Source organism: Neovison vison, chromosome 7 (genome assembly GCF_020171115.1).
Source record: "Neovison vison isolate M4711 chromosome 7, ASM_NN_V1, whole genome shotgun sequence".
Lineage (NCBI taxonomy): Eukaryota > Metazoa > Chordata > Mammalia > Carnivora > Mustelidae > Neogale > Neogale vison.
Genome location: NC_058097.1, coordinates 5,113,463 through 5,140,090, shown reverse-complemented (window position 1 = coordinate 5,140,090; position 26,628 = coordinate 5,113,463). Strand labels below are relative to the sequence as shown.

The 26,628-nt window shown below is 47.3% G+C and overlaps 1 protein-coding gene across 1 annotated transcript in view; it reads left to right on the top strand.

Annotated features, from left to right (window-relative positions):
- Positions 1–26,628, top strand: part of CDH13 (cadherin 13) — a 1,000,495-nt gene that overhangs the window by 441,487 nt on the left and 532,380 nt on the right. Inside the window, exon 4 of the mRNA XM_044255654.1 lies at positions 16,710–16,826. Within this exon, the coding sequence (XP_044111589.1) occupies positions 16,710–16,826 (117 nt within the window). The remainder of the gene's footprint in view (positions 1–16,709; positions 16,827–26,628) is intronic.

Below are 26,628 nucleotides of genomic sequence, written 5' to 3'. Positions count from 1 at the left end.
GGAGTGGAGTCAGCAAAGTGTAGAATTATAGGAGATATGGTTGGAGGGAGAATGGATGGAGCAGATTAAACACACACACAAACAGACACACATACATGCACATGTGTACACCCACACTTTTAATCACCCTGTGTTATTATTGAACAGGGCTTCACAGGCCACTGTAAGGATCTTGCCTTTCATTCTGATAAGATGGGGAGCCACTGGATGTCCTGAGCAAAGGAATGACTGAGACAGGCTCTGTGGCTTAGGAATAAATGATGAGCCCCTGTTGGAACAGAATTTGGAGTTGGCAAAACATTCTTACACACTTCACAAGAGCTCTGTTGTGGGAGGTATCACTCCACCCACTGCAGAAGTGTGGAAACTGGTGCTCTGAAGAAGGGTAATAAACTCCCTTCTGGCCTGCAGCCTTAGTGACAGAGATGAAATAGAAACCAAGGTCCCCCCAGCTTCCGGTCCAAGGAGCCCTGCTACAGCAGGAAGGTGCAGCCTCTCTCAGGTTCTGAGGTTGAAACCCATTGTCCTACAGATTTCGTCACCATTTCCCAGGCCTGCTTCCTCTGGGCTCTTCCCCTGCTATGTCCAAAAAGCTTTAATGCCCCATTGGAGTAAGAACTAAGGGCCTGCTCATGCAGGACAGAAGTAACCGGGTCTTCAAGTGACTTAGAAACAGCCATCTCTTCAAGGGTCTCAGGCCAGTGGGCTTATGGCTGCATAACACAAGGTGAAATTTCAGCCCTTGCCCACCTCCTCCAAAGGCCTTTGTGCAGTATGCATCCTTTACCACTGTGCATGGCAGCCTGACACCTCTTCATGAATTTTTGTGTTACATACATCATGTAACATAGTGGCACATAATAGGTACTCAGTGAATCAGGCTGATTGATTTTTTTTTCTCATATTTCACCTTCAATATGATTAAGAACCTTTATATGTCAACTTATTGGAAGGGATATGAATGATTCTGCAAATATTTACTGAGTACCTATTCTATATCAGACACTAGTCTAGGTGCAGGGGATACAACTATGGAAAAATGACCCCAAAAGTCCTGCATTGATGGGACTTACATTCTAGGAGAGGAGACAGATAGTAAATGAAATAATCAGTGTGAGTACATTAGAATGTCATCTTGTGAAGAAGACGGAAATAAAGCTTGGAAGGGGGGCATGGTGTTAGTGAGAGAGAAATACAGGTGAGAGGAGCCAGCAGTGTCATCGTGAAGAAGGTGACACTTGAGAAAAGATGTGGAAGCAGATTTGTGGCAGGCAGAATAGTGGCCCCAGGACAGCCACATCCCCGTGCCTGGGACCTGTGCAATTTACCTTCTAGGTCAATAGAGATTTTGCAGATATGATTAAATTGAGGACGTTGAGATTGGAAGATGCTCCTGAATGATCCAGTGGGCCTAATACAGTCATAAGAGAGCCAGAGAGAGATTTGAACATGCTGTGCTGCTGTGGGGGAAAGGGTCAGGAGCCAAGAAGTGCAGGCAGCAACCTCTAGCAAGTGGGAAAGTCGAGGAAACAGATTCTTCTCTAGAACCTCAAGAAGAAACAAAGCCCTGACAACACCTTGATTTCAGTCTAGGGAGACCAGTTTGGGACATCTGGCCCCAAAGGGGTGAGATAACTTGGTGTTGTTTTAAGCTACTGTCGATTATACTTTGTTATAGCGGCAATAGGGAACTAATACAGCAGCTCCGTAAGTATCTGCAGGGAAGAGCACTTCAGGCAGGGAGAGCATGAGATGCAAAGGCCCTGAGGTAGAACATACCTGGATGTTCTAGGATGCCAATGCAACTGGACTGAGCCAGAGTAGGTCAGGGGGACTTGAGGTAACAGGAGGCAGGGGGCAAATTACATCAAACACTCGAGGCCAGTACAAAGACATTGGTTTTATTCCAAGTGCTAGGGGGCCCCACCAGAAACTATGAAGTGGGAAGAGTGACATCATTCAGTTCCTGTTTTGACAGGACCACTCTGGCTGTTAGGAGGGAGGAATGGGGCCCGTTGAGGCAACGGCAGAAGCTAGGGCACCAGTTAAAAGGGTTTTGCAAAATAGAATGTTGGCCAGGACCAGGGTGGTGGCAGTTGGGGGAGGGTCAGGGAATGAGAAGCAGTCAAGGTCTGAACATATTTTGAAAATGGAGCTCATGGACCCGAGAAAGGATAGATGCGCTACATAGAAGTTTAACTGGAAAAGATCGTGAACAAAATTACTTTAGTAATTAAAATCATGACGCATCAAGACAGCACACACAGGAGGCAAGAGGTGCTGTGGGTGACAGCCCCGGCTCCTCCCTCACTAGCCAGCGATATGTCCTTGAGCAAGCTGTTTAACTTTTCTGGGGCCTCAGTTTTCTCATCTGTAGCATGGGAATGCAGTGGTGCTGACATCACAGAGATTATCCGCATATTAATGAAGAAAAGCATCTGTAAGTCTTTTTTTTTTTTAAAGATCTTAATCATTTATTTTAAGGCATTTCCAGACTCTTTTTAAAATTTTATCTTTTCACTGTTCCAAGATTCCTTGTTTATGCACCACACCCAGGGCTCCACGCAGTACGTGCCCTCCTTAATCCCCACGTTTGTAAGTCTTAGTGCCAAACCCACAGTCCACGCTCAATGTTCCCTCTCATCATTGAGAACTCACTGATTTTCAAAGATGCTTTCCTCTTTGTAGAAACGCTCGTAGAATTTAATGTGAAGCATTGGAAAACAAACAGAAGCGCTCCCTTCCTGTGGGGCAGGTTTACAGAGCAGCTGGGATGCCAACATATTTCTCTTGGTCCCATAATAGATTTCCCGAGCTCCATTATCAAATAGTTTCTGTAGTTGTCAATGCTGACTTTGAAGAAGGAGCCTGATCCGCGATCTTTTAAGGAAGAGTGAGGATCACGTGGTAACTGCATATTTACACCAGGCTCTCCTCTCTTCAAGCCGCTGTTGTTTCGCCATCCTGACATCAAAACTTCGGGGCCCAGGGAAACCTCAGATGTTGGAGAATATCAAACGTGGTCTTCTTCCCCCTTTTTCCCTGGTAGATCTGACGCACCTTTGAACCTTCAAAGGCCGCCGTAATCAATGAAGTGGGGGAGACACGTGACCCCGCAGGCATCATCGTAAAGAGGCATTTATTAATGGAAAGTGTGTCGTGTGGGACAGCGGTGGGGGCTGAATTAAAATGTGAGGGTCTGTAATCCACCAGAAAACCACAGAACCAAGGGAGGAGGGAGACATGGGGCAGGCCCATAAAAGACACTTTGCTGACTGGGGACTGCACTGAAGAGAGCTACATAAAAGGGAGATTACTGCTTAAGTAGGTTAATGTTACCCTGGTGTCTTAATTAAAATGTCTTTAACAAAAGAGGAAGAGGAATAGTACTGGAAGTTTGGGGGGAGGCGTCTGTGTCAGAGAAGAAATTTACAGAGCAGGAGAGAAAGGAGGATAATTTACGTTAAATATTGAGAACGACTCCCAAAGCAGAATAATCTTGACCTGCAATCGTGAAGGATCTTTAAAAATGGGCTGGACGAAGGAGGCAATTGGCTTTGGCAGCGGCGTGGGAAATGGCTTTCTAATTTTAGAGCTCGCGGCCATAGCATCGAGACGTTAACAATCAAAAACAAGGCAAGTGGATAAAAACAGGAGGAGCCAGGACCTCAGAAACAGACCCGATGCGAACCCCGAGAATGAGCACCTTCTTCCGTAAGCAGCAGGACACCGCTTTAAAGGTGGTCCCTCTGGTAGGGATCCTGAGACAGGAAGGCGCCTTGCGGAAGGGGAGAATTGGTTTCACCCCTCCCCGGACCCCCCCATTACAGGGAAGCTGGATTTGGGGCCCTCCTTTCCCTGAATCACCATAAGATTCAGCTTCAGAAGCTGGGTTTTACTTGGGGTGAAACAGTAAAGAAGCACCTGCTTTTATAGCTGATGTCCTACCCTGTCTTTCTCCAACTCCAGCCCGCAGTCACTCGGTGACATCTGTCAGCGTGCAGCCTCTCCAGGTCCCTGTGGGGTCAGGCCTCGTTGCAGGGTGGCTGTGCCTGTAGGGACAGCCAGGCCTGTCTTCTGCCAGTTAATGAGGTGATTCAGCTGCAGCGGAGAGAACAGGCCCCTTCCAACCTGATGATCAAATACATCAGGGGTTAAGTGAGACGGAAGGTTCTTCTCTTCTCAGAGGTCACCTTAAGGCGTGGACAAGTCAAAAAGTCCTTTGGAGGGACGCCTGGGTGGCTCAGTTGGTTAAGCAGCTGCCTTCAGCTCAGGTCCTGATCCCAGCGTCCTGGGATCGAGCCCCTCGTCGGGCTCCTTGCTCGGCAGGGAGCCTGCTTCTCCCTCTGCCTCTGCCTGCCATTCTGTCTGCCTGTGCTCGCTCTCCCCCGCCCCGATAAATAAATAAAATCTTTAATAAGAAAAAAAAAAGTCCTTTGGAGGGGCACCTGGGTGGCTCAGTGGGTTAAGCCTCTGCCTTCGACTCAGTTCATGATCTCAGGGTCCTGGGATCGAGCCCTGCATCGGGCTCTCTGCTCGGCAGGGAGCCTGCTTTACCCTCTCTCTGCCTGCCTCTCTGCCTACTCGTGATCTCTCTCTCTGTGTCAAATAAATAAATAAAATCTTTAAAAAAAAAAAAAGTCCTTTGGAAAAAGAAGGAAAGAGATTTTTATCAGCTTACCATTTTATATCAGTTAGCATTTATTAAAGAAATAAATATTTATTAAACAGATCATCTTTATTAAGGTCTGGAGAATGAGGCCTGCCCTTGCCTACTAATGGGAGCTGGCCAAAGAAACCTGAGGTTAATAGGAGTTATCCAGAAGGCTCCATCTAACTTGAGCAGGAGAATGACACCTGCAGTGTATAGTAGACATCGTGTGTGTGTGAGTGTGTGTGTGTGTATGTGTGTGTGTGTGTTATCCGGCAGGTAGAGGGGACTGGAAGTAAATAAGGGAGGACAAACATCCTAGTCACAGGAGCAGCACAAATGAAGGCATTAAGTTCTGAGCGAGCACGGCATGTTTGGGCAAAAGCAACATGGTTGGAACTATAGAAATTGGCTCCAGAGGGAGATGTGGGAACCACAGGGGAATGCCCGGCCATGGCCACATGCAATCCGTTTTTCAGTGCTGATAATGGTTTCGGAATATGTCCCAGGTCCTTTAGAACACACACACACACAAATTAAATTAAATTAAATTAAATTAAATTTTTAAAAAAGTGTTCATTACCTTTGACCTAGTAACTCACTGCCCTAGTGCATTCCAAGAACTCCTTGTTCGAGACAAGCAAACAAGTGAACAAATCGAACTGCACGTACACTGATATTTTATTTGCATTTTGTTTATGATAAAGCATTGGAAATGCCTCCACTTGACGAGCATGAGGACAAGGGAACGGTTAAATGCATCCTGATGCGTCCCCGTGATGGGCCATGCAGCTGCAAAAATTGTGTTTACAGAGTCTGTGACACAGGAGGGAAAGAAGCTTGGCTTTTATCATTAGGTTCAAAAAGCAAGGTACAGAATTGTTCAGACCCTTCCATTTCAGCTTAAGCAGAAAGTACATTTAAACCTGGAAGGAAGGACGCTGAAAGGCTATTCTGTTGGTACAAGACAGGGTTGTGAGTAAATGAATTCATTTTTTGTCCTGATTCCAAGTAGAATAGGTACATTATAGAAAATATATTAAACTACTCCTTGGTCTCAAATCTTTGTCTCAGTGTCTGCTTCTGGGGAGTCCAGACTAAGGGTGCTGAGGTCCTGGTGGTTATGATTCTAGCATCCAGCGGGCTCATGTGTAAGAGGAAATGATCAGACGCAGAGAGTCCACAGGCGTGAGCAGGGGAAATGGATGCTCAGGGCATGGTACTAGGGAAGGACGCATGGATTCGGGAAACCCCTCCAGAGGCGGTAACCACTCGGGAGAGCGATATGGCGGGAGTGAAGTCAACTGTCCACGGGACAGATGGGTGGAGTTCTTCAGTTCTGAGACAGGGAGGCAGGCATCCCTGGGTGGGGCCGGATTCTCAGTTTTTGGTTTAAGACACGCAGGGTCTGAGGCGCCTGCAGGATAGTTCTGTACCCTTGACGATGGACCTTCCTTGGGGGGAAGCACGTAGCCAACACCCAATAAACACCCACTGAATTGAAAAGAATTCTTTTTCCACATGTGGGTTTCCTAATGGGGGCTTTCTTTAAAGGCCACTCACCAATTTATGAGCTCACGCAGACCAGAAAGCGTGGGATCTGGGGTACGTGCTCACACATTTAGAATACATACTCAGGTTAATACAGCTGTTGAGACAGGAGTACATATGTGTATTAGAAAAACAAGTCCATCTGTAAAACGCAGCAAGACGCCTTCAGGTGTTCAGAATAGCTATTTAACATGAATATTTTATCAATGCCAGAGCAGACAGAGGGAAATTGTATCCATTATACCCCCATCACCATCTCGTGCGGTTGAACGGACCTCTGACTGAGGAATCTAAATATGTTTAAAACATTTTTCACCTCCAATGAAACTAGCAAGTCCTGCTTTGTGTTGTTATTGGTCCTGCGAGATTCATGAAATATTTTGGAGGCGGTTTCATTTGGGAAGTGTGGTTTGGCAAATTTTCATCCAAAGCATATGCTTTTATTTTATTTTTTAACTAGCCGTCCAAATGTGGGGAAGTTGACATTTTAGAGCAAGTGGTAGAATGCGTGTGTGCGTGGGGGGAGCGGGTAGTGCTGTTTTACTCGTGTCTGATTTTTAAGTTCAACTTTTCAAATATAGCGATGGCTTAGGGTAGCAGGAAAGAAAACCCATTTAAGAAAATGTGTTCTCCAGGGATGGCTCCTCAGCTCTGATAAGGCAGAGTCCAAGTCAAGGTCAGATCCCAGACTTCTGCTGAGAACCGTTCAGTGGCTTCTCATGGCCCTGGGGATTCACAACAATCCTGTGGACCAGGTCTGGTCGCTTTCCCCTTTCCTGCCTCTTCCGGGGCTCCTTTGAGCCTTAACCCCCGCTTCCCCAGCCCTTCTGGTCTTTGGCCTCCTCCTGCTTCTGTGTCTTCTCACTTGCCGTCCTCCAGGCCTGGAGCCCTTCCTCCTCCTTGTCCGTCCACCTGCCTGAAGTCCGCATGGTCTTCCCGGCTCAGCCTCCTTGTCATTTCTTCCAGAAAGCAACAGTCTTCTGCTGAGTGCTCCAAGGGGTGGACCTTCCGAAAAATTTCTATAGATTCCATCACTTCAGCAAGCACGGAGCACTCTAGGATGAAAAAGTCCAAACTGAGGGTTGTAGTAATAACTGTTGTCGAGAGCAGATTTCCCCAGGGAAGAGGAAATTTAAAAAGGAGTCCCAGACCTCCTACTTATTTACTTATTAGACACAACCGTGGAGCAAGTACCCTAAACCAGACCCTGTGCTACACCTATTACCTAGATTACCTTAATTCTTACAGTAACCCTAGATTTATTTAATAATTTTCGAATTTAGTACTATTTTAAAAAACGCCTTTTGGACACGTGCTATGTGCCTGGCCTTGTGCCGGGCACCAGGGGACACACTCACAAACCAGGGAGACATGGTGCCTGCCCTCCTGGGGCCCGTAGCCTCCTGGAGCAGACAGACATCGATGGGCTGATGGCCCTGGGGGGATGTGTAGTCAGAAGCTGAGAGCCAGACTCTGGGTAGAAAGGGCAAGCTGCAGGCGACCCCCATAGCTAAGAGTCTGGTGACTTGACTTGGTGTTTAAGCTGAGCGTGGAAGGATGGTGTGTTGGAGGGAGGGAAGGTGTCAGTCAGGCACCAGAGGGGAGGGCTGGGAAGGAGCACTGCTAGGGGGAAAGCCTCAGTAAGTGTTTACAACCTGCGGATCCTGGTACGGCTTGTGTAGCCGAAGCAGATCCTGGATGGCATGAGGCCTCCTGAGGTCAGAAGTGTCTTCCGGAGCCCAACCTGCTCGCCCTCCTGGGTGTGGGCAGCCCTGGAGGCCCCATCCTCTGACAAGGGGAAGCAAGTCTGCAGTTGGGAAGGGGAAGGGGGATGTTTTCAAAAAGGTCTTCCTGGCTGCTAGACAGAGAATTCTGGAGTCACCATTCAAACGGCAAATTCCTCCGACGAATCCTTCTTTTCTTGACGCGTCCTTTCCTCCGTTGACACCTTTGGGCAAGGCCGTTTCTCTTCCGCCCTAAACACCCATGACGACAGAAACGGCTGTCATATCCGTTACCCCTGGAAATGTGTTGCTTCTTTGGTGCCCATCCCTCAGAGGTCCTGACACGGGTCCTTCCGCTGCAAGGTTTCCTGTAAGACCGGCCATCCCCAGAGTCTCTGACAGATGACCCTCGTCATTGGAGAAATTGTTTCTGATAGCACGGGCAGTCCCTTCTCGGAAAGCAGGCGGGCATCTAGAAAACCGTGGCTTGTGCCCATTTCTCCTGTTTGCAGACCAGCAGCCCGACAAGCCCGCGTGGCAGAACTTACAAGAGCCGATGGGCTTTACTGTACCCTGTGACGTCTCTTCCCATCATCTTCCCCTTCGACCCTCCTTTGCAAACGAGCTCTGCCATGCCCGTTGCCATACCAGGAGGGGAGCGTGCGGGACTAATGGGCAGTTTCCACACCACCCCATGTCACTGTCACCCTGTGACTCTGTGCAGGGAGCCCATGGCGGGTGACAGCTGCGCTGACATTCTGCCTCCAGAACGTCAGGGAGATAGTCAACAAAGCAAGCTGTCCTCAGAGTCCTGGTTCTCAAGCCTCCTGCATTCGCTGCTGAAAGTTTGATGTTTGTTGATTGTTTCTTCCTTAAGTAGGCAAACTTCAGCCCCAGGAGTTAATAAAGCAAATTTTAAGTCTCGCCCCAGGTACAGCAAAGCTGGCTGAACGGTGCCTCTGATTGCATGCAAAATGGGAACAGAGGGGCAGAGAACCCTCCTCCTGGCAGCGTTCAGCGCCATGAGATCAGCTGCAAAAATGAAATAAATTGGAGATTGATTTCTGCAGTTCCATTCATTTGCAGAAATTTGCAGACAATTAAGTTGTCCCCCTGCAGTATCAGTAGCTGATCCTTCTAGCCAGAGGCTGCCAGAGATGTGTGGTCTATCCTCAGCACACGCAGAGTTGTGATTCTGCAGTATACTCAGGTAAACAGGGCCAAGGGGCTCTGTGCGGATGCAGGCCTCCTGGTCAAGGTGGGCACCGGCTGGGCCTGTGGAGACAGCAGCATCGCACATAGAGCAGGGGGCCCCGAGCTGCAGATGCCGGGGTTCCCCCGTGCTTCGATCAAGACCTAAGTGACTTTGGGGAAGTCGGTTGCATCTTTGAGCCTCACGCCAGTAGGCGTAGTGGTTCTACCTAGGACCTGTGGGATGGGTTAAATGGGACACTGGCACCAGTGCCCAGCGTGGTACCCGGCTCGTCCCTACTCCGTAAATGGTAGTCTTTGCTACACGGGCTTGGTGAGTCCAGGACAAGGATGCCAAGTAAATCTTTGGCTTAGAAAGATGAGAGAGGGGGCGCCTGGGTGGATCAGTTGGTTAAGTGACTGCCTTCAGCTCAGGTCATGATCCTAAGATCCTGGGATCGAGTCCCACATCGGGCTCTCTGCTCCTTGGAGAGTCTGCTTCTCCCTCTGAGTTTCTCCCCTCTCATGCTCTCTCTCACTGTCTCTCTCTCAAATAAATAAAAAATTTTAAAAAAAAATTTAAAAAAAAAAAAAAAAAAGAAAGATGAGAGAGGAACAGGTCAGGTGACCTTATGACTACAGTTTGGAATGCAGACTTCAAACCCTCCAAAGGAATAATCTTCAGGATCCTTTAACCGGACGTGCCATTCAAATCCCCAAAACATCGCCCGTTCGCATGAACTCCGTAAAGGCCCCTCTTAGCCCAGCAGTACACCTGACCTTCCCACCGTGATCTCCAACACTGTCCACGCCCCGGCCCGGCGGCCCACCAGGTCTCAGGTGGCACTGCTCTCCCTTGCTCCCCGCTCCTGCAGTGCGTCGCCTTAACGAAATCTCTCCTCCCAGCACAGGACTTTGCCCAGAACTCACAGCGGTAGGAGGGAGAACAAAGGCAGACGTTTGTGGCTTCGTCCCTGAGTTGGTACTGTATCCCCCTCTCGTTTACTACCCGATACAAGAACAAGGGCTGGGAGGGAGGGGAAGCCAGGCCCGAGTTCTCTGGTCCCTTCTGGCCCGTGTGAGTATTGGCTCAGGGAGATCCTCTGACAGGTGGCAAGACCGGTCCACGCTACTTTCTGGCCTTAGGTTCGGGGTGAAAGGAATAGGGTTGTTCCTCTCAAATCTCACTGCTTTCTTGGGGTGGCGTCCACCCCAAGTGTGGTGGGAGGGGACACTGGGTGTCGGCTCCGTCCCTTTCTCCGTCACGGTCCTCACACCGTCGAGGCAAGGCCACACTGTGGAAGTGTATTGTGATTCCCTTTTCTGAAATGTAGGGAGAAGGCAGATGTGTACAGAGAGAACGTAGAGCTGTGGTAGCCTGTGGGGACCAGCTCTCCTGCAGAGCGGTGGAAACGTTCTACAATTAGCTGGCGGCAATGATGGCTCAACTCTGGACACGTCCTGATCGTCACATGAAAATGGGTGAATGGGATGGCACTTAAATTCCACCTCGGAAAGACTTTCAACATGCCGTGGGAAGGGAGAGGGCTCACCGACTCCGGCTGGGCCTTTCTCCAGATGAAATACTCAGATGTGCATTTTCCCAGGAGCCTCTTGCCCTGTGGAGGCCGGGTTGGGAAAAGGAAGAAATGCAACAAACGAGCAACCTCTCGTTCCCCCATAAGTCTGTTCCCCACACAGCGGCCTGCATATGTGGTTTTTGTTGTTGTTGTTGTTTTGTTTTTTTGGTTTTTTTACTTAATAAGTTTTTTAATTCCTCTGTTAACATTTTGGAATACATCATTTTTTTTCTCAATTTATTTATTTTCAGAAAAACATTATTCATTATTTTTTCACCACACCCAGTGCTCCATGCAAGCCGTGCCCTCTATAATACCCACCACCTGGTACCCCAACCTCCCACCCCCGCCCCCGCCACTTCAAACCCCTCAGATTGTTTTTCAGAGTCCATATGTGTCTTTTGAATTGTAAGTGAGCTCCTGTCACGTCTCTGCTTAAATGTCTACCCCCAAGACTCACAGCTCATGCAAAATAGAAGCCAGAGTCCCCGCTGTGGGCTGCAGGGCAGCCAGCCAGCTTCTGAGTTCCCTTTCCGGTCCCGAGCAGGTCTCCGCCCCGTGCTCCTCCCCGTGCTCTGGCCAAGCAGGCCGCCTCCCTCCTGCAGCCGGCCGCCTTCCTGATGCAAACCTCAGCAGCGTCCCCCTGCACACCTTCAGGCCCCCTGCTTGTTGGTGCTCCACGCCACTGATCCGCTCCTCTCGCTCCCCACTCCAGAAGGGGAGCTGCACAGGGCCCAGGTTTCTCTTGTTCCCTGGACTTTCCCAGATGCTTAGAATGACTCCCCAGCAGAGAAGAAGGCTCCACGGGAAGTATTTGAAGAAATGAGTGAATGAGTGAATGAATGAATGAATGGATGGATATGAATCCAGTCTTCCTCCCCTTTCCACATTTTTCGCTTCGTTCCTCCTTCCCCGGCCCCCAGCCCCTCCCGTGGCCACGGTGACTGGGGTCCCCCCACCACCCCGCTCATTTCCAGCATGCTCTCTCCACGGTGTGACCTGACACCCTCGGGGAGTGTGAATCTTCCTTCTGACACACCGCCAGTCTCCCCTGAGATTGAGAAGCAGAGAAGAAAGCAAATGGGGCTGTAAACCCAAACACCCTACAACAGAAAGACAAAGGCTCCAGTGAGCCCCCAGGAGATGCGAGACGTTCTGGAAAGGGGACAGTTCTCCTGTGGTAAAGTCCTGCATGAGCGAGTCTCCCCCAGGACACGGTTCTGCCCCTTTGCCTTGAGCGAGATTGGACGAGGCTGCTGCAGACCTCCACCTCCAGGGCCAGGCTCTCGGATGCAGAAGATCATCGTCCAGCAACTTCGGGGCCGTGGGGAGGGTCCCACGGGAGGCTCACGCCCGCGTGTGTGTCCCTGTGGCTGAGAAAACTGCCTCGGATTGAAGCAGGAAGGTGTGGTGTGTGTGTCCCATGTGTCCTTGGGTTTAGGCTTGTCATGTGTGGCTGTTGTATGTGTAACTATCCATGAGTGTGTGTGTGTGTGTGTGTGTGTGTGTGTACACGTGCAGGTGTGCATGCGCGTTTGCGTCTGGGGAGAATTTTGATGGTAGCGTGCAGGTGTCTGGAGAACCTGGGAATCTAGAGGAGGCTGTGTCACGTGTGTCTGTGTTAAGATCTGGCCTTAAGCCACCAAGGCTGAATTACTCACGCACAGAAGGGACTGAGCAGCTTGTCCTCATGTCCTGGAATCCCCGTCCCGGTATTGATAAAGCCCACCGTTCACTTCTGTGCCCTCCTTTACAGATGAGGAATCCCCCTTAACCTCTCTCTGTCCTCAAGGAAGGCAGTTTCCATCCTCCCCACCTGGGCTGACAGCGGCTGAGCCACTCCCGTCCCACCGCCCCGCCCCGCCCCGGGCACGCACCCCCATCCCTTGTCCCCTGTGCTCACCCCACGCGGCGGGCTTCCTCCCGCGCACCCAGCACACCGCCTGGCCTCCCCTTTCGCTGACAGGACAGGCTTCTTCCCGCGTCTCCCCTTTCCTTCGGCACCAGAGCCCTCGCTTCTCATGGATCCCTCCGACTCGCGACCCTAACACGCTGCGACGCTGCTCTTTCTAACATCAATACCCATTCCTTGTCGAGCCCAACAGGCTCCTTACGGTGTTTGGCTTTTCGGAGGGACGTCTGCGGTGTGTGATGAGGCCACGCCCCCGTCCTGCTTGACATTCTCATCTCTTCATCCTTCTGGGCTCCCCCTTTGTGCCGCCTAACTGGCCTTTTAGAAACCCGCCGAATGGTTGGGCCCCTCCCTTTTCTCACCCCCGGGCGGTATCAGCTTCTCCCTCCCACCAGGCTCCCCTGGTCCATGGGTGACGGTGACATCTCTGTCCCTCATTCATCGCTCCCTCCCAAAGACAACGCTTTACGTGCCCTCCAGAAATCTCTGCTGGATGCCCAACAGCCCCACAGTCGACCGCACACAGCACCTGGGCCCAGAACCGCTGTTTTGTTTTGTTTTTGTTTTTCCTTTTTGCCCGCTGTCTGGGTAACGGCGACATCAGAAATCAGGAAATCCTTACACGGCGGCTCCTTTACCCTGATGTTCCACTCTTTCCCACATCCCGTCTCTTCTCCTTCTAGACGTTTCTTCTGCTTCTAGAAGCTTCTTCGGCTTCTAGAAGCAGCTCCTCGGTCGGTCACATTCGTTTTATCCCCTCGGCTTCTGTTCTCTTTCTTGAGGTTCCCCCCCAGCCTGGGGCGCTCAGAGGCTTCCCACCCCGGACTGACAGATACAAGCGCACACCGTCGGGCGTAAACACGATCGCACAGCACACCTGTCTAGATCTGCACAAGGTGTATGATTGTCAGTCACATCCGATGCTCGGGCTCCTACGCGGTCCCCGTCACACGGAAACACGAGGCTTCAGAGCCCGCAAGCAAGCCGTTTAGCACAGACCTGATCAAAGTTAGACGCGAAAGCAAGGATCGAGGTAGGCATTTGTCTACAAACGTGTAGTTGTAGATTTACACGTAAGTCACAGAGACAAAAACAGAGCCGCTGACATGAAAACACAGCTAAGGACAAATCGTTATTGAGGTCCCTGTCATCGTAAAGCAAATGGCTGGGAGACACAGCACGGCCCGGTCCCCAGGACTCCTGACCGTGCCCACCGTGGAGAGCGCTCTGATGCACACGGAAGTGTCTCTCAAATCAGCCATTCCCACCCTCTACCCTGCTCCCTTCCACATGTGCTGTTGCCATTCTGCGGCTCAGGGCTGCCTGCGTCTTTTCTTAGGCACTTAAGACCCAAGGGCTGACACAGCGGTTACTAAGCTTCTGGGATGCCACGAGAGCAGGGGACATGGACTGGCCATCGCAGGCTTGGCTCACTGGTGAGCGGGGAGACCACCAGCTATAGGGACAGGGGACTCAGGAGCCTGACCCCCTAGGTCCCCATAAGGACAAAACCCTCACCCATCCACAGACCTGCAAACACCCATAAGCCCTCTACTATAAACAATGGGAAGTTTGTGCTGATGACGCAGTGTGCTTTTTCGTGACTTTTGATACATCTACACATACTGTCATCATGAACTGAAGCCTGCCTTTGCCGGGTCACGGAGCCGAATCACCCATTGTTCCTACTTGCATCAAACTTTAAGTCTTTTCATAGTGCTGGCTGAGGCATTCTCTCACCTAAACCTCAAGATTTCCTTTATTGTAAATGAGATTCATATGTTGTACGTATTTTACATATTTTCTATTCCTTTGCCATTCCTTCTGCAAACCAACAGAATCTTCACAGATGTTCTGCACATCAGCGTTCCCCGGATATAATCCACTGTGTTTTTCATTGTCTTATCATTGTCTGTTCCATTCTATCCTTCTCTATGCTGCATTTTGCCTGGGGAGGCTGCCTTATTTTGTTGGTGGTGGTTGGTTGGACGCGTGGGTTTGTTGTTACAGTTCCAACCCTTGTTATTTTCCGTCCGTTACATACACAGCCCTCCAGTTTTCTGTCTTTACCTGAATAGTAATTATTCGGTCTTCCCAGAAACCAGATAGTCTTTATTTGCACTCATGCATCGAGATTTTAAATGTTATTCTTCTATGCTCACTATAGTAAGGGAGGAGGTGCCCAATATGCCATTCTGTGCTTCCCTACATATTTTATCCTACGTATTCTCCCTTCTAGCTTCTGCATCAAGCAAGTCGCATAGTCTCTCTGAACTTGGTACTCCTCATTAGTCGAGGAGGGATAAGGTTTACGTGAGAACTTAATTGCAAGTACGAGAGTGGACACATGTAATGTGCCCAGCAGATTGTCCAGGGCACACGTGAGAAATTGTTATTATTAGAGTAGCCTGTGCTGGCGATTGTGGAAGCAGCCGAATGTGGTAGTCGTGGTTAGAACCTGCTCCTCTAGACAGCATTACTGCTATCTAAGAGTGTCTCCTGCTGATGGGCCCAAATTCAACTTCGCCTCGCATTGAACATTTAGGTTGTTTGCCATTCTTACCCTTTATAAATAATGTCTTGCTGAACACATTTCTGCATGCTATTTTATTCTTCTCTCGAATTTAGCATTTGAATGTATTCCTAGGGCTGATACTACCAGGTGAAGGGCTATATACATTTGTAAGATTCCCAATAAATACTGCCTGATCGCTTTCCACAAGAGGACCATCAAATTACACTCCCACCAAAATCTAGAGAAAAATTATAGAAGCCTTCTTAGCCTTAGTTGGTCTGGCTTCCTGTTTAACTTTTCTTATATAGATTTTCCTTTAAAACACACACATACACGCACGCACATGCATACATATACACACATACTTCTGCGGGGCATGGATCAGTGATGGTATTTAAATACCATTTGCCACATGATTTTGGTAGGCATGTGTTGTCCAAAGTTTGAGATGCTGACATTTGATGGTATATAACATAATTTCGGTGAGTAGGTAGCATGGACCGAGACTGGTTTATGTACCGAACATGATGTTCCCCTTTCAGTTCCCTTCCAGTTCTCTGATCAGATCAAGGGGAAAGCCTCAGCTTGGTGCTAACAACCTTTTCATGCCCCACTACACCTTTCTTTTCTCCCTGTTAAAAAGAAGATCTTTGGGGCAGCGGGTTGACTGAGCATCAGATGCTGGGTTTCAACTCAGGTCCTGATCTCAGGGTGGTGAGATCGAGCCCCACATCCGGCTCTGCTCTCAGCAAGGATTCTGCTCCAGACTCTCTGCCCCCACCCCGACCTCTCTCAAATCAACACATAAATCTTTTTTTTAAATTTAAAAAGACAAAGAGGAGCTTATTTTTGCCCTCGAGTTTCCACCTCGAATTGAATACCGTCATTCGGTCTCTAGTATGTTTATTTTCATGGTTTCCTGCTTTTTATGGAAAGCAATACTGGCACTTCATTTAAATTATGATACAAAGTTTCCTCTTTGGCACATATTTGTGTCATTGAATAGGTAAATTACAGATAGGGCAGAAATTGGACAGGGTTGTTCCAGTTGTCGAAGTTTGGAGCATATCGGTAGTGCGTCCCAACAGTTACAATGAAGAGTCCTCGAGAAAACATCGACCAGGAGTCCCCGTAATGCCTGATCTCATTCGGACCTCTGTGACTGCCCCTTCCTCTCTGTTCATTTGTGAGTGTAAGGACCTTGCAGTTGGCCATGAGGAGAGTCACTTTTATATCCAGCGGGTTTTGTGGGTTAGTGACCAGGAGAGTAGTCTCCTCACTGGGCAGATTAAGAGCTGGAATCTACAAACACTGAAGGGCATATAAATCAACACAGACGTGAGGAATAGAATGATTCAGAAGATGGGATTAAAGAGCTTAATGATAGTCATTGTGAATCACAATGTCAGCTTTACTATGATTCTAACGATGTACTTGCTAACGCTAATGAGGTTTGATCGGATAAAATTAACAATGTCCAAACAGCTGTATGCTTTCACAACAAAGGAACTATAGCTCAGAGCAGACTCATACATTCTTTCCGTGGGGGATTTTAGTCAACCGGTTTTGTTGTTTTCTCTTTTAGGATATATTTAAATTTGCAAGAACTTCTCCTGTCCCAAGACAAAAGAGGTCCATTGTGGTATCTCCCATTTTAATTCCAGAGAATCAGAGACAACCTTTCCCACGAGATGTTGGCAAGGTAAGTCAGACAAAAGACAAATGACATAACAAAGGCATGTTTTTATGAACAGGAGAGCATACACGAGGCAGACTGACTGTGATTGTCTTGGTGGCCCCCTGAAATCGGTCTTTATTCCTCTATGGTAACTAGCCAGATGGTTTTGCCAATGAGAGAATGACAAAAAGCCATCAAACAACAACAACAAAAAAGCATTTACAAAAAATAATAATAATAATAACATCTTTTAACATCTTTGAGTATCATGCTTTGGAGAGCTACGTGGCAGATAACAGTGCTCAAGCTGCGTCTGGGACATGTCATTAGTTAAGAAATAGCCTCATCGCTTTTAAGACCATGTCTAGGCTACCAGCCCAATACTCTCTACTCTACTAGTACAGCAGGGTGATCATCCATGGCCTTTTTAATTTAGATTCTAGTTTTCTTTTCCTTCTTTTATTTTTAGAGATTTATTTACTTATTCAAGAGAGAGGGAGAGAGTCAGGGGGAGGTACAAAGGGAGAAAGAGATGATCTGAGGCAAAATCAAGAGTTAGACGCCCAAGTGACTGTGACCCCCAGGAGTCCCTAGATCTTGGTTTTCAGAGGTGTAAGTCCAGGAGCACTACTAGGTCAACCCTCTAAAAACTAAACCAGACCAAAAGAACTAAATCAACTTAACCATATCCAGAAAACAATGTTGCATGAGTCAAGGCAATAACTTTTCCAGGAAGAAAGGTTTGCTGCTAAATGGGCAGAAATACTGATGACCCGGTTGGTACATCCTCTCCTCCTAGAAAAAGCCAACATGGAAAATCAAATTCAAACCAGTTGGTATTTTTTGGTCATCACAGAATTTGAACAGTGGTGGGTTAGTTCAGTGAATGACCTTAATGGCTGGTGCTATTGGATTATTTATTCATTTATTACATAAATAAGGAGCATCTGTTTTATGGCAGACTCCAAGATTGGGACTGGATGACTATTGGTATGAACAGCACAGAAGCCCCGACTATGATAGAGCTTGGACTGTAGTGGAAAGACAGATATTTTGATGAGCAAATAAATAAGCAAGAAAATTGCAAAGGATAAGAAATTCTTTGAAGAGCAGAAACAGCTCTTTAGAAAGAGACTAAATGGCTAGACCAGGGAGTAGAGGGACAGAAGTGTTCACAAACATGGCCAAGAAGGCTGTCAGAGACCCTGGTGTTAGATTGACTGGAAAGATGAGGAAGAGACAGCCATGGGAAGATCTGGGGAAGCCACATTCTTAGCAGAGGGCCCTGCATGTGCAAAAGTTTGCAGGTGGGGAAAAAATGAGGCATATTCGGGGTGCAAAATGTCTGGACGGCTGCAATGAGGCAAGCAAGGAAGAGAGTGGTAAGAGTTAAAGTCAGAGAAGCCAGCCTGTCATAGGGCCTCCAGAGACCATGATGAGTGGGGATTTCATTGTGTACACATCAAGAAACCACTGGAAGGTCACCCTATGTGTGTGCTGAAAGACCCTCTGGCTGTCTCATAGGGGATGATTTGTGGGAACAGAGGGATCAGGAGGAGTGGACACAGAAAGATCTGCCAAGAGGGCTGTTTTAGAGTGATCTGGACCAGAAGTGAGGGTAACTTGGACTATTAGAAATCTATTTCTGTTGGAAATTAGAGGCATCAATAATCCAATGTCTTGGTAATCATCATGTTTGTGATTTTAAACTACCACTGTATCAAAGGCACCTTTTTTCCAGAACAGAAGGAAGCAGAGCTGTTCCAAGTGGGCAGCAGTGGGGTTGATGTACCCTACCCTTTGGAAAGCCTTAACCATTGTGATGGCCCTTGTGTAGGTGTCCCTGAAGCCAAGGGTGGCACTCCCCAAGGGCCAGATTCCTCAAGTCTGCAAGACTCTGCCTAGAACAGTTTCAGAGGCACAACTTGTATCCTTGCTCTTTAGACATTTCTGTAAGCCTGGTGTTCTCAACCCCCACCGTACAACGGAGTTGCCTGGGGCAACTAAAATACAGACACCAGGCTCCACCTTGCAAGATCAATTCAGTTGGTCAAGGAATGAGGTCTAAGCATCAGAATTTTTTTTTTTCAAATCCCAGGTGATTCTGATGGGCAGCCAGGGTTGAAAACCACTGGCCTAAACCAGTCCTACTTTAAGGGGAGCTATGGACCAACAGCATGAGCACCACCAAGTAGTGAATAACTGTACTGCTGTGTGAAAACTATGTCTATGCGCTTTATGCCTTTGAAGGAACTCCTTTCCTCTTTGTCCCTGCTTGGTTTTATTCATTCATCTTATCCTCTTCTTTATACCCTATGCCTTACCTTCATCAGCTCCTCTAATAGCTAACAAGTGATGCTCTGCTGAACTATGAGAGAGTATATGGGTGTCTTCAGAGAGTTCCGGGGAGATGGGGAGAAAGGAAACAAACCCCACCCACCCACCCAAACTCTCTGAGTCAGGCAGCTCTAATTTTGAAATATCACATATCAGACTTCAGGATGCCATTTAAAGAAGAGAGTCTGTGGTTATGAAAGCATAAAGACACTTGTGTCACTTTGGTTTCCCCCTGAAGCTGACCCTGAGACAAGAACTCAAATGCAAGTAGTTTATTTAGGAGGGGAAAAGAATACAGGTAAGGAAGTGAGGAGGTGAGAGAGGGAAGGGAAGGAACCAGTTGAGAGGCCTGTTTATCGGGGCAACTGCGGCTGTCCGGCTGTCTGTTGGTGACTGCATGGCAATCCCAAGGGGAAATGCTAGGGAATGGTGGTAAGCACATGCCACAGGGGAGGGAGCTGGGGTATTTATACACCAACCCATCCGTCTTTGGTTGAAGGTCTTTCCCAAAGGTGTAAGCTCACCAGCACAACCAGCCTTCCCTGTGCCCTGGGCATGAGCACAAGGACCTTCTGAGGCCGTGAGGAGACAGCTGGAAGTCTGATGGTGTGCCCCGAAAAGATGAGATCCGAGGGAAGGGACAGGGCACTGAGGGATTCCGTTCCATTACTGAACCTAATATAAACACTTCTGCTTTACAGGCCAGGTTTTCCTTGTCTCATCTTCTGCTCCCATCTCATTTCCTGAACTAACTTTCTTGTCTTTGTGCCTTTGAAGCTGACTGTACTTGCTTCTCTCCATTAATAAGTGCTCGCAGCATCCTAGGCGGGAAAATCTCTGAAATTCACATCAGTTTACATCAATAAGTGCATATTATCACAGCATCAGCTTTGTATAAGGCACTGCACGAGGGGCTGGAGGGTTAATAACAAAAGGCATCAATCCCATGGGATTGCAGAAGAATGGAAAAAATCATCCCAAATGCATTATTTGTCCAATACTTTAAAGTATAAGCACCTTTCATCTATTATGTTGAGTTCTCATAATAACAACCCCATGAGGATCATCTTCCAAAGTGCCTCCTGAGAGTAATGAGTCTCAGAGGGATAGTCATCTGCCCAGAGTCCCACAGTCAGTTAGAAGCAGAGATGACCTCCATGCCCACTCCTTGCGATTTCCTAGGCTCTGCTCTTAACTAGCCTGCCCAGCACTACTAAGTACAATTTGAGAATTCTCTTTCACGGGATGAAATGCCTCTGCTAACAATGACTTTCTTTAAAACAGCATTAAATTAAATGTAATTGTTTGAAGGGCACAAACACGCATGCGCGCACGTGCGTGTGCGCACGCACGCACACACACACACACAATAGAGGGATAGAGGGTTGGGTAAATGGATAGACAGATGATAGAACAAGTACAGTAACATGTTCATGGTAGAGTCTAGGCAGTGGCTGTAAGGTTGATCGCTGAAAGCCTTTTTCAACTTCTCCTCTGTCTGTAAATTTTGTGATACAATGTTAGGAAAAAATTAATCTTAACTGAGTCCAAAATGATCCCCAAACACACAGGAATTGGCATGCTGCCACAAAATTATTTTTTTCTTTGTTTGTCTTGAGCTTCAGGAGGATGGATGGAGCCTTCAGTGTCTATGTCTTTCTTTCTTTCTTCTTTTTTCTTTTTGTCATATTTTGTCACCACCTGAGTTCCTTGAAAGAAATGAGACTCATACTACAGAGGGAAGGCATCAAAAGCAGGATGTGGGAGCGAACCCACTCTCAGGGGGTCGGGGTTTGGGAGGAGTTCTTAGCTGAGGCTGTGCCATGTAGAACTGTATATTGACAGAAAGGCCACACGGGGAGCTCTAAGGGTCAGACAGGGTTTGGGCTGATGCATAATTTATTTATCTTTCAAATAATTAATTCGTTGGTAAGTGGCTAAATTACCAGAACTCCGAGACTGCCTTTCCATCATCTCTCTCAGTGCTTCTGAAAAACAGGTTAAAGACCCAATTGTGAACACACTGCCTCAAACCTGTGATGTCCTTCCTGTTTCTGAATTCCAGATGGCAGCGAGGATCTGCGGGCGAATGCCCTGAAGAGAGATGTGTAGTTCCCAACATGTGCTTTTTCCCTCCCCCTTCAAAGTGTGACTATTTCAAAATTTGAACCATAAATAATTTCTTAGTTTTACCAACTTTCACTGATAAATATTTGATTGCGTCTTTAGAGATTTTTGAGTTCTTGGGTCTGATTGATTGAGAGCAGGGGACTTTAAATCTGTGAGGCAGCAAGGAGGTCTTTGGGAGATGTATTTTATGCTGTTTTATATTAAGTTTGAAAGACAAGTCATTTATGAAATGCTTATTAGAGATTCTACTTTCATCACAAACCCTTTTCATCAAAACCAATGAAAGTATATTTTACTGAAAATCCTTTTTTTATATCCCCTATAAATTGGTAGAATGGGCCTTTAGAAGGACATCTTTAACCCAGAATGGAAGAAATATGTAATTGGACCATGCGCTTTCCGTAAGGGGAATCAACATAGATCAGTAGACCAAATCATGAAAACCACTCATCCAGGACTCCGCTTTGACTGTGTCACGAATGCAAGTCATACATGAGGATAATTTATGGCAGTTCCTAAGTATTCCTCAGAATTCCGAGCAAATGATTTATTAGGGCTCCCCCTACATCCAGGTGATCTATACCTCCCTGCTTATGCCCACCTATGCGAACAGGTGCCAAGGAATCTGGTGTCTCAAAATTGAATCTGCTTTATTCCATTTAAGAGTCATTCACATCACTTTGAGAACCCATGGGTGCCAAGCTCTGTCCTCAGAAGCCGGGCCAGAATTCTGGAACTGGACCCCTAGCACTGCCACATCTTACCCTCCCACTGAAACGTTGACTCAGCCCCATCATACTGCCTGACTCATTCTGGGTAGCCCCCGTCAGCCCTCCACCCCTTTTAAAATCCACTGTTTCACTTTTTTTATTCAAGTCTGACTACATGCCGCTTTCCAGAAATTTACAGCTGTTTCATCTCTCCTTTTAAAAACAACTAGCCAAGTTGCTCAATAACTACAACTTAGTCCTGGCTGGTCTGTAGAATAGAAATCTGAATGTGAGAGACCAACATGTCCAGAGCTCAATAGTCAAAAATTCTTGTTGAGTTGACTAGCCCAGGTTATTTCTACATTCAGCAAGCCCACGGGTATATACACCTGTCCTATCTATGACTTTGAACCTTTTCCTCTTCCTAGGACACACCCCCTTCATCCTCTCTCCACGGGGCGTGTGTGTATTTACATACACGTCCTCACTGCCTAGTGGACCATGTACACCCTCCCAGAAATTTCTGTGCTCACTGCCCAGCATCGTAGCCACTAACCACACGTGGCCTTGGAGCACCTGACGTGTAGCCAGGGCAACCAAGGAGCTGCATTTTTAAATTTTATCTAATTTTAGCTAATGTTAGTTTAAACTTAAAAACTGTTTGATTCGGTTATTGGAACAACTTCCCATGTGAAATCTACCTTTTTAACTTAAATTTTCATCTTAGTACAGGTCAGATGCTTTTCATGAAAATATAATATCTAAATTGATACATAAGTGTGTTGTAAACACAGGATTTCAAAAATGTAGTACAAACTCACAGAGAGCAGAAAATACCTCACTGATAACCCCTATACTCGAGCCCTGTTGAAATAAAAACATTTTGGATACATTGGTGTGATTCAAATTAATCTCTCTTTTTTTTGGCTTCATTTGTTATGTGGCTACCAGAAAATTTTTAAGTGTTTATTTAGCTCAAACTGTATTTCTCTTGGGCAGTGTGAGCCAGAGCCCATTTTTGATAGTCTCCCCCTGGGAATTTTTGTTTGATCTCCTTTACACATTGTTTGGACCTCTTTGTGCTCATGTAACACAATTGGAACAGCAAGGCAGTTTCTTTTGTATTTTTCTTATTTTTTGTATTAACTGTAACTCCTCAAGTGTCGTGATACAACATGCAGCCTAACACCCAGGAGGGACCCAAATATTCTTTGACTTGAATCCTGGTTAGGCCCATGGCTGGTTGGATAAGGCATTCACTGGTTACGGATTGAAGTGATCACAGCCCCGTTTGTTGTTAGAATGGAATTAATAGACCATTATATGATCGGTCCGGATATTTCTAGCAAATTTTAATTTTCCACAATGGCTGTGAGGCTAGCAGATAAATGCGTTGGCAGTCAACCACTATGTCAGGTCACATAAGTATCCCTAGCAGATTGTGGGAGATGATGTTGATGGGTTAGTGTGGGGTGTGTGGGGGTAGGGGAGAGAGAGGGAGAGCAAGCCTGTACTTCCATATTTGTTCATACATACAATATTTAAAAGCCACTGAAATAAAAAAAAAACCTCAAAACTTTACTCACAACCGAACAGACTTAATTTCAAGTTATTTTGACAAAGTCTAATAAAAGCATATATTCACCATTAGCAAATGTTGCCCTCTTTCTATAAAATTTAATTAATGATAAAACATAATTGAGTTGTTTTGGTTGTTTGCCAAATACATACATATGCAAAAATGCCCTCCATGATATACCTCCGGCAAATAAAGGCATCGGAGCCTATGGAGGAAGCAATATTTTTAGCCCTGAGTTTATCACCCTTTCAGTTCTCAATTTGAAAGATTCCCAGGGCTTTATCGTTATGTACATTTGGCCTCGGACTGAATTTATATTTAATTATTCGTGAACATTAAAGGATCTGGCATTTCAGCTTGAATTAGCACCCTGGAGACAGGAGAGTTGAAGAGTCTCTGAATTCAGCTAGCATCTCCAACATCTAGTAAGTGTCGGGATCTAAGCCAGTCATGGCAACCCCCCATCCCGCCCCGACTGAATTCCTGGTTAGTTCTTAGGACAACCCCACAAAGTATTGTACCCACTTCTCAGATGGGGAAACTGAACTCAGAGACCTGAAGCAACGTGCCCGAGGTTACTCAGTTACAAGAGTGGCGATGGGAACACCCAAACCTAGGAGTATTGAGGGCCAGTCACCGAGCTCGGCACTGCGCCATGTGTGAATGCGGAGTCCCTGTGGGCCTCTGCTGTTTGCACAGCGTGCCCACGTGATTTGTCACTGGACTCCCACACACACCCTCAGGAAGCTAGTACTAGATCCCATTGTGCCACTGAGGAACCGAGGCTAGGAATCATGTAGGACAGGTGTAAACAGAGTTGTCATGTAAGCTGAGCTCCTTCTGCATTACCACCTGCCATGACTCGGGTCTGGATGGATTTCAAAACAGCACATGGCGTGGGGTAAGGAACAGGTTTTATTGGAGAAAGAGAACATGTAGAAGCCAGGGGTCAGCCAAAAATGAAAATCTCATCATCTTAAGGAGAGCTAGGCCAGGGCCTGGGCAAAGAGCTGAACACCATCTAGGTTGGCCAGAGAGGCCCTCAGCTGCCACGGTTCCCCCGTCTTAGGCCAGCTTGACTACGATCTCTCCCGTAGACAGATAATCAAATTGTGGGGGTGTCCAGCAGCCTGAGCACAGGTACCCAGATTTATAGACATTGTCTACAATTCCACAGGCTCTTGCAGGGGGAGGGAAGCCCCAATTAGTAATGTTTGCCCTTCCTTTGGTGAAAATATTCCTATGGTGACCAATTTCAAGCTACCAACTTGCAAACCTCTTGAATATTTAACACCTGACTTTCACAAAGAAGCCGGAGCTAGCATCGGCTTGCCACCGCCCTACGGAATGGGATGCCCGGTGGATCAGAGAATGCCCTGGCCCCCATGGGGAGTCGTGCTGGAGTAGAACTTCCAGCTTGTGGAAGTGGTTTACCCATCTACCTGGGGTTTCTCATCCAAGGTGAGCACCAGGGGCCGTTTGGGATCATTCTACTCCTTGCATCACGTTAGGTGTCTTGTCTCAGGCCACGCCAGGGCCAAGGAGAAGCAGACCTTGAACCTGGGCCACACCTCTACTCTTCTGCACAAAAACCGCAAGTCCATCTCTGGGGGCGGACAAGTTCCATCACAGTTGTCCCAATTCTACGTGGCAAATGAGGAAGGGAGAGAGAAAATCCTCTGTGAAGTGTGGAGCCATGAGGTTAACCTCGCAAACAGCTACTCGATGTGCATGTTTGGGCACTGAGTCAAGGCTGGGGGTCATGTCTTAGTTGAACAAATAGACCACACGCTGACAAGCAGAAAACTGCTTTCTTCACCAGGCAGGGAGAGCCGTGGACTGGTTTCAGAGGCCACATTTGTTGTTTTGTTGTTGGGATGTCTACTGACAACCCCGTTCAAAGGAGCCATGAGAAGAACAGTGGAAGCAGAAAGGGCTATCTTTGGAGTAATTAAGAGATATCACCACTCGTTTTTCTCAGCGAGGAGGCCACAGCTGACTCAGCTGATAAGGGCTGTCAAGGAGCAGGGCCCAAGGTGCCGTGGGGAATGGACTGGCCCTTTTGTGGTCAGACCTCCCATCCCAGCTTTGAGGAGGATGGAGGCAGAGCCAGATGGAGTCAGAATCAGGCCCATACACAGTTTTCCGAAGACATGGAAGGAGGAAGGAAGAGCTCACCTTTATTTCCTTTTCTAGCTTAGAATTAGCCCTGGCTTCTGAGTGGGGTTATAGGGGAGACACTTCATTGTGGGGCTGGGCCTGCCTTTATGTGCAGGAATGGGGAAAATCTTGGACACAAACACCCTTTGTTGCAAGTTTAAATAGTCTGTCCGTGGGTGGCTCACACCAGGTATTTGGGTCAACCGGGAAATTAAAGAAGAATTGAAAAAAATCATGGAAACAAATGATAATGAAAATACAACGGTTCAAAATCTGTGGGACACAACAAAGGTTAGTCCTGAGAGGAAAATATATAGCGGTACAAGCTTTTCTCAAGAAACAAGAAAGGTCTCAGGTACACAACCTAACCCTACACCTAAAGGAGCTGGAGAAAGAACAAGAAAGAAACCCTAAGCCCAGCAGGAGAAGAGAAATCATAAAGATCAGAGCAGAAATCAATGAAATAGAAACCAAAAAAACAATAGAACAAATCAACCAAACTAGGAGCTGGTTCTTTGAAAGAATTAATAAAATTGATAAACCCTTGGCCAGACTTATCAAAAAGAAAAGAGAAAGGACCCAAATAAATAAAATCATGAATGAAACAGGTATTTGGATCTGGAGATGAGGAAGGGTCCCAGCTTAGGCCTTTTGGGTAGGCAAATACTCTTCCTAGGTGGAAAAACTGGGCCTGAATTAATGAATTAACTCAGAAATATTTATTGAGTGAGTACTATAGGCCAGGCACTGCACTGGCTATTGCCTGTGCGTTCTCCCTCAAATGACATGGAACTACGGAAGACACAGACCTTAAACAGGCAGATGAGACCATGATCGGGAGCCGTGGGAGTAGAAGACAGAGAACATAATTCCCAAGAGAAGTCTCAAGTGGCTGCATACCAGTAGGCAA